Source organism: Motacilla alba, chromosome 6, assembly GCF_015832195.1.
Source record: "Motacilla alba alba isolate MOTALB_02 chromosome 6, Motacilla_alba_V1.0_pri, whole genome shotgun sequence".
Lineage (NCBI taxonomy): Eukaryota > Metazoa > Chordata > Aves > Passeriformes > Motacillidae > Motacilla > Motacilla alba.
The window spans coordinates 15,077,619-15,089,794 of NC_052021.1; the positions used below are offsets into that span (position 1 = coordinate 15,077,619).

At 36.4% G+C, this 12,176-nt stretch overlaps 1 protein-coding gene across 2 annotated transcripts in view; it reads right to left on the reverse strand.

The window, feature by feature from the left end:
• ADK (adenosine kinase) overlaps positions 1 to 12,176 on the reverse strand; it is a 271,173-nt gene that overhangs the window by 137,268 nt on the left and 121,729 nt on the right. For both annotated transcript variants that reach the window (XM_038141147.1, XM_038141148.1), the window contains exons 5-6: positions 11,582 to 11,754; positions 6,347 to 6,455 (exon numbers count right to left, since the gene is read on the reverse strand). In XM_038141147.1, the coding sequence (XP_037997075.1) occupies positions 6,347 to 6,455; positions 11,582 to 11,754 (282 nt within the window). The remainder of the gene's footprint in view (positions 1 to 6,346; positions 6,456 to 11,581; positions 11,755 to 12,176) is intronic.

Below are 12,176 nucleotides of genomic sequence, written 5' to 3' on the forward strand. Positions count from 1 at the left end.
AATTATTGGGGCTTGTTGGCAGAGTTCAAATCACTGAACTCATTGCAAATAGTCTACTTCAGCTAGAAGTACATTCTTTTACTCTATCAAATCCATCTGAGGTAATAAGACTTGATGTTTTATTCAACAGAGCTGAGGAAAATTGTTGCACAATAGGTTAATTCAAAATGGCAGCATAGAAAATGCATCTGTCAGTGGGGATCAAATTACAGGGCAAGCTCCTCTCAATGCTTAGAAAAACAAGTCTGCAGTTCTACAGATTATGTGCATGTGTGTGTTTAAAGGGGTGGGAAAGGAGCTAAATATCTGAGCTAACCTCCAATTAAAGTCAATCATAAAAACAGCCAATTTAATGAGTACGGATTTCTTTGGGTAATTATAACACCAACCACTTTTTTTTCTCCCTCTCTTTTAAATCTGTAATTCTGCCTTCTTTTTATTGCTTGCTTTGTCATTAATCGCCTCAGGAACTTGATTTCCTAGCAACAGACTCTGCCACCAAACATTTGGCTCCTTTTCAACATTTTCTTTGTGAAAAATGGCACTGCTATTGCCGCCTGGCTGTTGCAGCTAGACTGGCTGTGTAAGTGTTCTAATAAGGCATTCTTCTAAAAAAACCACACAAAAATCACATGATAAAAGGAGCGATGACTGAACTTCACTAATTACTGTGCTGAAGAAACATATCTGCAATTTAAAGGCTACTGGGGTAGAAGGAGAAGGACTTAAAAAGAAATATGTATGTTCTTAACCTTAAAAAATACAATTAATAACATAGAGATGAACATTTAGAACTAAATATTTTTACAATGTTAGACAGATTGTCCTTAATTTTATCCTATAGAAACAGGAGGTACAACCTTCGTTGAAAGCTAATGACATATTTTTCTCCGTAGAGGACAAAGCATTCACTTTGAAGAATGGCATCCTGAAGACCAAATTTCACAACAAAAAATAAGAAGTTTCTCATTCATTTTTTCACACAAGTTACTTGAGAAAACACTAACAAAATAGTTTATGCATGAGAAGTTATACCTGAAATGGTAGCATAATGCACTCCCTAAATATATCACAGGATGACACAACATGTGGCTGCTTTAGACACAGCTTTTTTAGCATTTTAATCAAATAAATAAAGCTGTGGATTTCTGCATTTATGAGAGAGAAAGGCTTCTTTCCCCATATTTGTTTTGGAAGCCAGTAAATGGCAGATTTACTTCCTGGTTAGATACAGAGTCTACCATCTCTCCACAATAAATGCATCCCACCTCAGCTATGACTTCCAGAAAAGACAATGCCTCAAGATGGTGGGTTTCAGTAAGTGGATGTTATCCCAAGCCACCAAAACAGGCCCCAACTGTTGCTAGCTGCACTAGCATGCTCTTCTCTATGGCCAAGATATTCAGTATGGTGTTTGGCCATAAAACCTATTCATCATTGTGAGAAACAGTTTTGCTTGTCAAATGGCATAACACACTGGTGCCAGAGCACTACAGCAAAAGTTATCAATGGGAAAAAAACTATTGTGAAGTTATTCAAACAAATGTCCTTTTTAAGGGATATTCTGCTTCCTGCCAGTATCTTGTTTCCTGTGATGCACACACAGACCTAGCACATCTCAAAGGAAAAAGCCTATCGTAATCCATTGTAAGTTATCATACTCAGCAGTAAATTACAATAAAAATGCATTCACTGAATATACCTCTAAAAGGAAGAGACAGAACAAAAGAAATTTCATTTATACTTATATTGTTGTAATAATCAACATTTTTTCTGAAGTAGAATAGCAAAACCCCATGTAAAATACTGTAGAATGTTATTTAAGCTTTGTTACCCATTGCTGACATCAAGCTTATGTTTTGACAGACTCATGTTGAAACCAGATAATTCCTCCATCAAGCCCACTACACTACCACAGTATCTCTCTGCTTAGACAAGCACTTAGGCATTAAAAGAAAATAAATATAAAAATACCACAACGTTTGTTGAAACAGACCAGGGTGGTTAGAGTTTTCAAAATTTCTCCATCAGATTGGTGTGTTGCATTGGGTTCATTATGATTTGCTGTAATAAATTACATGCCCTCCTGGAAACTTGGCCTAAGACCAGAATTCCTGGTCTTTATCAGAACTGCCATTATCATCAAAATAAACTACACTTTGTATTAGCTTTGAAAGCACAGAAGATGCTGAAGTGGTGAATGTAACTCAACTGTGGGCTAACAAATCTAAGCAGCATAAGAAAATTTTATACTCAATGTAGTACAACTGAAGAGCATCATCACTGAGAAACTTCAAGTATTTGCTATGCAGAAGTAGGAGATGAAAATAGTTTAAACTTTTACAGATTATGAAATAACAACAGCAAAATAACAAAGATTTGTTTGGGTTTTGGAAGCTCCTATAATGATCCATTCTAAACTAGGACTCACATTACCACAGTTTGGGAACACAACTGCAGTCAATAGTGCCATTTCAGATGCTTAGTAAAGCACATGATGCTTAGTAAAGGCAAGTTCTTGGGAAAGAAATGGAAACCAAACAAAAAACCCCAACTGAAGCACAGAATGAAGTTTCAAGAAGAAACACATTACTTCAGCCCCAAGAAAATACAAGCATCATAATCAGCAACTGCAAACATTGAACAAATGCAGGCGTTGGACCAAAGAACAAATTGAGTAAAACAAAATAACTGGCTGAAATAAGGATGGCTAACTGGAACAGGAAAAAGCACATTCTGGGAAGCCACCACACTTGTAAACAATCATGTTCATGTACAGGGAGAAAGTTTAAATTCAGCTGTCTGGATGAGCAAGCTGTATGTATTAATTGATACAGTTAGGTTTTCACAAGGTTAAGTGCAGCTTTTAATAAAGGAAAGCATTTTCTCCTTTTCCATTTTCTTCTCATTATGGAAGAACAAATGCAAAATTTCTTACTTATATGCAGTAACACAGAGTTACCCACTGGAGTCAATTGACAAAAATTCTCCTCAATTTTTTTCTGCTCTTCTAAGCAACTCTTATCAACAGATTTATTTTTTTTTTTTAACCAAAACCACTGACAATAAAAATATCTTTGCATTTCAGGCCTTTATAACATATGAAAATTACCAGCTATATACTGCAAATTGCGTTAGTAATGTCAAAATGTTTTTGTGCAACATAAAAGAAGCTGAACATCAGCAACTCCCACAGATGCCTCTTAAAATAAGACAAGGTGCACAAATATGGAGTTCTATCACCCAAGTTCGTAAGATGCAACTCTGACACTTAGGATATCTGAAATTCAAGTCCTGAAAGCAAGTACAGACTCACAGAACAACAACAACAACAAAAAAACAAAAAACCCCCAAAAAACCCCTAAAACCCCCAAAAAACACCAAAAGAAAAAAGAAAAATATTAATTTGCCTGTTCCTCCCCCGAATTTACAATTAGTTTTATGTTGTGTCCCACTCACAGCTCCAGAGACTGCATGACAGTGTTTAGTGCTATCATGACTTTCAACCTATTCTGAAATAAGGGAAATGTCTGAGGAAGAGACATCTTCTAGCCTCAGTAGGAAGCAAATAAAATTCCTCACAGTGAATTCTAATCAGACACCAGCAGCACAGCTAGCTGATGCACAGCGAAATGAATATGACAGACTGGAAGATATTATGTCAATGGTATAAATTACCACAAGTATAGGAATTACGTCTGGAGAAGGGAAAGAAATTGCATAGAGTTTGAAAGTACATGTAGCCTATCTCAAACAATACAAAAAAAGAGTAATTTTAAAGGATTAAAATATACCTTCAAAGTTTATCATCTTTGGGAAAGCTGGGGCAGCCCCTGTATTTTGCTTCTATCTGTGATTTACTGGGTCTCATTCTCCACTAGTGTTTCTCCATTTTGTCTGCTGGATCTGATTACCAGATGGCTAAAATAAATGTATTGTGTTCATTCATGGTAACAGAAGTTGTTTTTAAGGGTTCTGTCACGGCTTCACTATCTTTTCCTTTGTACCTACTCCTCCCTCTGTGAATTGATTAGATTTCAGAGCTAAGTTTCATGTGAGGGTCATTCTGCTGAATGCTGCATTGAAAAGCACATTATCTATTCTAGGAAGCACATACAGATGACCACAGGATACCACAGACCTGTCCTAAAGTAACAACTGCCCAGTTCTGCCAAGAAAATAGATTGTTTGATAATCTCAGGACATGGATTTCCAGAATAACTATCTGTCACTGACATATACTCTAATGCAATCCCAGAAATAGGTGACAGTTGGATAGAAAGAAGGAAATGAAAAGCAACATATGCATCGTGCAAAGTCAAGGAAGGTAACAAGACTGAACTGAAGGCTGACAACAGCAGACAAATTAATGACTCAAAGCCACCCTCTACCTCAGGAGTGGTAATTGCTCACTACATGGTTTTGTTTAATCTGGTAATCACTACAAACACACAAGAAAAGAAGCTAAATGAAAGAAAAGGGCATGAGCACTCTGTAGTGTGAAGAACCACGCATGGTTCTACACTGTCTCCTCTCCTTCAGTAAAGTTACATATGCAATCTGCAATCTGAAGTGATAAAACTGTCCTAGAAATTTGAGTGATCCCATCCTCGAGTGCTTTTGCTATACATGTGAACAAGGTTCCTCACTCAGAACATCTCCTGCAATCATATATTCCCTAATGTGAATTGATATTGTAAATATATAATACCATTTATCAGCAGTTCAATCTAATTTTTTATCTATTATCACATGCTCATCTTGAGGTTTATTTTCTGTTTAGTACAATAATTCTCTGTCTCCTAGACAAAGTCTGGATGTTGTAGAACTGGCATCTGAGAAAAACCGCTTTTAATATAAACAACAATCAGAGTAGTGAATCACCTAGTCAAAATTAAAGGGATCAAACTGACTGAATACACAAGAGTGACTTCAGAACTAAAATAAGAGGAAGGTTTTATCTTAAAAAGTACAAATCTGTTTAGCACCTCATGTAATGTTTCACAGTTTTCCTGAAGCATCTCCACTAATTTAAATGTTTCAAATTGTACATTGGAAGCTTCATTGGGAATGATATACAAGCATGGGAAAAATGAAAAAAAAACCAACCCCAAACTTAGTGCAAAATTTTTGGGAATATTTCTCGTTCTTCTTTATTTAACCTATACCCTTAGCCTTTCAAAATTTTTCAGCCAACAGGAGTAATTCCCAAGCATGGCATTTGGAAAATAAAGAACTCAGAACATGAGAAAAAAACAGCAATAAAAAATTAGTAGACAATACACCTACATATATTTTAACCACAGCACAAACATATGGTCATAACAGCGGGATGTGTTTTCTTTGTACTCTGAGAAGGTTGTAAGTATTTTGTGACACTTATAAAGGGGCAGTCTTGGCCATACACAAGAATCAATAACAACCATGTAAAGCCTACAGCAGTGCACACTAACTGGCTGTAAGAGACATTAACACTACCTAAAAGAAGTAACTGTATTTTCAATGAACTTGTTCCTCCTGGATAATCAATTTTTTATGCTTCTTGCCAGCTGTTCCCATATAGCACAGGTAGCAGAATGGAAACAGTTGTCATACAGAATCCATATATTACATGCATGTTATGAGGTTTTAATCTGTCATAGATGTTCTACCTTTGTTAAATTTGACCAGTCATATCTACTCAAGAGCAAGGTGAAAACAAATTCACCACTGCTATTTAGGCAAGGCATAATCTACACAAATACATTTATCTGGCTTGATTAATTCTGGATGGTAAAAAAGAATACTAATTGTAAATCTACTAATGTCCCATCCTCAAACTCCCCTTTATTCCAAAAGCAAGATTCAATCATTAAAATCAGTTTGCCCCACCACCCACATTTAAGAGATTTGTCAAAATCATTGTTTCTGAAATATTGAGTTATAAGGTGCCACGGTAATTACTATGGAATAAATAGCAATTAAGATTGTTCACACAAATAAGCTCAAACTGTTTGCAGTGAATAATTATGCTAATAGTGTTTTTCTACATAATTTGTGCATCCTTCACAACGATTTACTAGAAAATGTGAAATGTAAATTTGATGCATTACTACAAAAGCCCTGAAAATATGTTTAGTTCTTATGATTTTTCCCATCAATTTAAGTGAACATACAACTAAAACATACTTCTGCATTTGTACATCTGATTTTGAAGAAATCAAACTATGCTGAAATTGAAGCAGTCATTTTCTTTCCCTGTCTCCCTATAAAATCATTCAATACCACATACAACAGACATACTCACTGCTAGAACTTCAGGATACGGTAACACAAACTCTAGCAATTTGAAAGGGGCTGAACTTACTGCTATATAATAAACTTTGGCCTTTTCCACCAACTTCCAGTTCTTCTCCAAATCAAGATGCTTTTCCTTCTTATAGCAATTAGCAGCAGCAAGGTTAGCTACAAGAGACCTGAAAGTGATTAAAGAACAAGGATTAGACCCTCTGTAAACAACAGTACTGCCAAATTCTCACAATGAACACAATTTCACAAAGATCCTAAAGAACATAAAAGCAGTTAACAAAGAGCACCACAAGTCACATATACTTTATTTGATAATTTCATGAAAAGCAAATAATATATTTAAATAATAGATTAAATATAATTTAAATCTTATATTAAATAATGTATCTTAAATACAACGACATAGTTTGGGTAACCTATCACTATTACATTTTTCTGAAGGTGCCTTTGTTGGCTTTGAACCAACCTTAGTTTCATTCTGTGATCAACTCCCTCCGTATGCTTTAGCATCTGCACATTTTCATGAAAACTCCTCTAACACCTAAAGAAAAGTAGTTACTCCAGTTTATCTTCTGAAAACTATTTTCCATCACTAGAAGCAAAAGGTTGATGGATATGTAAGTCTTGCCATTTTAATTTTCCAATGAATAGTTATATTATTAAAAAAGGGTCTTGTTTTGGGGTTTTTTTCCCTCATTAGGTTCACATTTTCCTTTAGCAAATAAAAAAGGGTCAGGTTCCTACTTTTAGATGATGAACTGTTAAAAAAAACCTTTGGCTTAGCTGTGGATTACTGGAACACTACCAAAAACTCATTTGTACTTCCTTCTTTCCTAACAAGTTATAACACAAGCTGTGGGACACAACTTCCATTACCAAGAGCAAAAATACTTGTATCACATTGCCTCTGTTACATGCAAGATTCATTCTATTTTAAATCATCTTCTTCCCCCACTCCATTCAGCCTTATGAAACACACAAAACTTACACACGTACCCCTAAAAAGACCTCTGCCTCTCCACTCTGCTTACCATGACCAAATTCTTCTATGCAATTGTATTATGAAAATGTTTAATAATGTGCAATATTTAGAGAAAGGGCATTGGGAAAGAGATTATTTCCATGCTAGCATACAGAGCTTTAAATATAATTTTCAAAATTTAATAGTCAACGGATGCCCTTTTAACACTAACACATCACTATTTTATATTTAAGTGCACCAGCCAGATAATTAATGTGTAATTACATATACAACATTTGGCTTTTGAAAACTTTGGCCTTCTCAAGGTGCGTGCAACTGATGCTGTATACATCATCCTCTTTGTACAAGTGCTACTAAAATCCAGAGACAGCTCCAGGTGGGAGCAAAGTGCTCATCTGCTTTCACCAAGGTATGCTTCTGCCTCCAGGCCCATTACCATGTCCAGGTGTTAGGAGGTAAGTGAGACAATCTTTACTTAATGAAAAACAAACAGAAGACCAAAAGAAAACTTGTATGAACAGTGCAATCAACTCTCCTAGTAAACTTCCTGAAGTATTCATCACTGACAATCCTTGTCAGTTAAACAGATCATGTATACAAAATGATAACAAAGTTAGACCAACTTTATCTGAATATATCAAAATTACCGTTCTGTGTCATTTCATCCCATGAGCAGATTTGGGGCTTATCTCTTTAAAATCTAAATGCAATGAAAACTAACGTACATTTGGAAAAGAGAAAAAACTATGAACAAATACACCAAGTCTCTGCAGCATTATAAGTAACAGGGCAACAAGTTTCATTCTTCATGAGTATTACCATTTCAATGACAAGAAATTCAGTGGAAAACCAAGTGAATCCAAGAAAGACATGTGCATAACTGTGGTAATTTTCTGTAAATCAAACTTTAAAGCAAATTAAATCTTCCAGTTTTGGCAAACCCTAATATCCATCAAGGACATACTTTGAAACAAAAAAAAAATCTTGTCTGTCTACATATGTTGCTAAGTGAAAAGCAATTATGTTCCAAAAAACTGAGCAAAGACTTTCTATATGTTTCCTTTCACTTACCACATGCCCCTGAAACTGTAAACCTAGCTCTGTGTGGCTATATCCAACTGCAGAGATGTTCTGCACATATGGGTAATAAAAGATTGCTACACTGACGACAAAGCACTGAACTTTTCCAAATTAAAACTGTAAGTCTGACAGCACTCAGTTCAACATGTGGGGCACAGACTAGGTAGACATTTTTCAATGAAATACAGTAATTGGAGACAGTCAGAGTGCTTCAACTGAAACAGCTTAATGGAGACTCTGTGCATGTGGTTATTTCTAAGCAGAATGCACAAATCAAAGTCATAGACTATGACAGAGTGTAGGTATTACTTTAGAGTTTAATCATGTGCTAGGATTTTCTTGAAAAGCTCTGAGAAAACAAAGCATATTAGTATTGCCAAACTAGAAAATTCAGGATGGTATTCACACATCAGATCAGAACCCTTTCCTGCAGAAAGCTAGATAGAGTTAGCAGAAGCAAGAAACATTTATATCAGGGCATCTGGAACATAAATATATACAGCCACTTCCTAGGAAAACCAGGAGCGCTACTAGTCAGGCACTCCAAAAGAGGCAAGAGAGCTGAAGAAGGAAGTTAGCACATATGTGAGCTAGGACAAGAGATTGATCAATAAATAGTGTTACCAACTGGGACAAAGTGGAAGTGATTCTTACCAATACAGACAATGCTAAAAACCAAAAAACAGAGGGTAATTAGAGACTGAGAATAAACTTGCTCTCACAGGATAAAGCCTTCAGCAGCAACCATCAGCTAGTTTTTCTTCTCCCAAGGAGCATGAGCTCCCTGCCACTCTCAAGCATCGATTGAGATGAAGCCACTGTCTAGTACTTGAGCAAATATTTGATATTAAGAAAGAAGAGTGGTTTATGTTAACAAACCAAAAATACTGCTTATTAAGTCAAAGAAGTATTTGCAGACATTCTTATGAACAAATTTACCTAAACTTTTAAATTCCATTGAGATGCATGTGTTTGTTTTTTTTTTAATTCATACTGTGTGCCTATTGACAGTCTTGACTTCAGTTTCCCACCATGTTATCTAGAAAATGGTGATTGCTGCAGCATGTATACTCAGGCACTATATGACTCAAGGCAGAGAGAATCACAGAGCAAAAACATCTTTATTGCTTTTCTTCTCTTTGAAAAAATGAATGTGGATCTTGCAGATGAAGGGGGAAGTCTGTAGACATAATTAGTGTCAAAACTCCAGATGAAGATGAATGAACTTCCTTCCTCCACAGAGTATGTACATTCATTCCAGAGAGTAAGACATTATGTACAACATTAAATTGGGAGGGACAGGTTGATAAGCTGGAGGACAGGGCTGTCTGTCATTCAATGGATCTGCAACAGCCTGAAGAATTGGGCTGGCAGAAAACACGAAGGTAAATGCAAAGTCATACAATTACACACAACAATATAGGCTCAATGTTGACAGGATACTACGTGATTTTTCAGAGAAGGACCTGGAGATGCTGGTGAACCAGGCTTGGAGCATGAGTCAGCAGTGCATGACACAGAGAAGGTAAATCACATTCAGGTGTGTATGAGCAAACATGCAGACAGGAGGACAAAGGCAGTTTTATATCCAGAAAGGAGGAGAACCTCTGTCTCCACACCTTATCTGGAGTTCTGTGTCCAGCTTTGACTTTTCCATTGCAGGACACTACCACAGAGTAGTGAATCCAGTAGTGGGCCATCAACATCATTAGGAGGCTGGAACACTTAAACACAGAAAGGCTTTGGGTGAATCTTAAAGAACAGGTGAGACCTTCCTGCTTTTTTCAAATATCTAATGGAAGTTTACAGAGGAGATGGAGCCACACTGTTCTTGAACACAAGAAAGAACAGACACAAGCTGTAAGAAGGAATAATGCAACTGGGTACCATCGAAACAATTTCTCCCATGAAGAGCGATCAAACATTTGAACAGTTTGCCCAGAGAGCTTGAGCAACCTCTATCCTTTGTGATACTTAAAACCCAGCTGGACATGGCCATGAAAAACCTGATCTACCTTTGAAGCTGGCCCTGCATTCTGCAGGGGTTTGTCTCAAATGCCTGCTCTAACTAAAACTGTTCTAGAGTTCCACATGTTATATGGAAAACACTTCCTCCTCTGACTCTCATTTCAATTCATGTTGCTGTCTATCACCTTTTCTAACTCTACCCAGAACATTCACCAACTTCTCTGGAATCATGGTGTGGACTTTAATTAGGGATCTGCTATCTCACTGTAATAAATTCTACTTACTCCTGATACTGCATTGAAAGGAAAAGAGCAGGTCCTCAGGACCAATGGCATTGAAAGCCACAGAGAGAAACCAAAAAGGCTAATGACAGATATTTTTATCTTATTCTGAGCCAAAAAGAAAATATTCTTCAAGGTAACTGATGCAATTTTCATTATTGATTCAGTATGTAGTGTCAGAAAATTGAAATACTGTCAGAAATCAGAGAGGGCTGACGTGTGCCAGTAACATCTCAAAACTAAGGCTAACCTGATTGGCTGCTTTGAAATCTCTAAACAAATTGTCAGAAGGTAATCAGCAAAGAAGCAGAATACAAGTTAAAGAGTTCTGAGTAGAGGGTGAAAGAATAAAGCAAAGGGGCTTGGTCAAAAAAAATTAATAGCAAAAATGTAGCAAATGAAAATATGAAAGAAATTCAGAAGAAATTCTTAAAACATAGACTAACAATTACAGGTACTAGAAGAATTCTCAACAAGTGCAATAGCAAAACAAAAACTTTCTCCTTGTATAAAAGGAAATTAACCCTTTCAATCTGGCTATTATGCTGACAGCTATCAGTGTACAGCTAAACTCAGTATCTCGCTGAACTCAGTATCACCTGAGGTATATTTCTCACTTGCCAATCAAGTGTAAGCCTTATGTACCAATCAGCTTGCACATAGGCTGCATAAACATACTTGTTAACCAACTGCTGTCTCCCACATATTTTCTCTCTCCAGAGCAAGTGGAAGCTATCAAGTTCAGGAAGAAGTAGTGATTATCTCACACTTTCTGGCCACAATACAACTGCTGTTGTCTGAAAGTATATAAATACTGCCCAGCCCCAAACTATGGCCGAGGCAGTCTGTATTGTCTCAAACCAGGGCTAACACTTTATCATTCAAATCACAATTTTTCAAGGCTGGACACTACAAGCAAATTAGGCTACATTCACTACGCCAACTGCATTTGTACCTTCAGAAAATATCAAAGGCCCCTGACCTGTTATCACTAGTGATGCAGGCAGCACAGGTTCCTGTTGGCTCTTCACTCTGCTCATAGTAATGGGCATCCACATGAGCTTCCTCAGCCTTCTTCTTCAAGATCTCTCCAAATTTATCTTTGCCAATGCACCCGAAGAAAGTTGCAGCTTTGTGAGGTTTCTGAATCATCCACTGCAGATTGGCAGGAGAAAAAAAAAAAAAAAAAACAAAAACAAAACCCACAAAACAAAGTTAACATATCTGATATATTATTTTTGCCATTTTTTCTCTCCAGTCACCATATTTAACTCCGTGCCTACATTTTGACTTTAATAACACTTGTATGCCTGAAGTAAAAAAACATCTTGCAAAAGAAAGAAGGAAAGGACAGCAAAGAAAACAAAATTTACCCTTAATGATACCACTGAGCCTGTAACACCTAATGTAAAATGTAAATAAATGTAGCTCATCATAAATAAAGTACATTAGTATGTTTTTACAAGGTATACAAAAAGAAGTTCCCTTGCTCAAAGGAGTTGCCTCTACACTTACATTTAATCAAGCAACACATGGTATCCTCAAAGAAAAGTGTAGAAAATCCAAAAGAAAAAAGG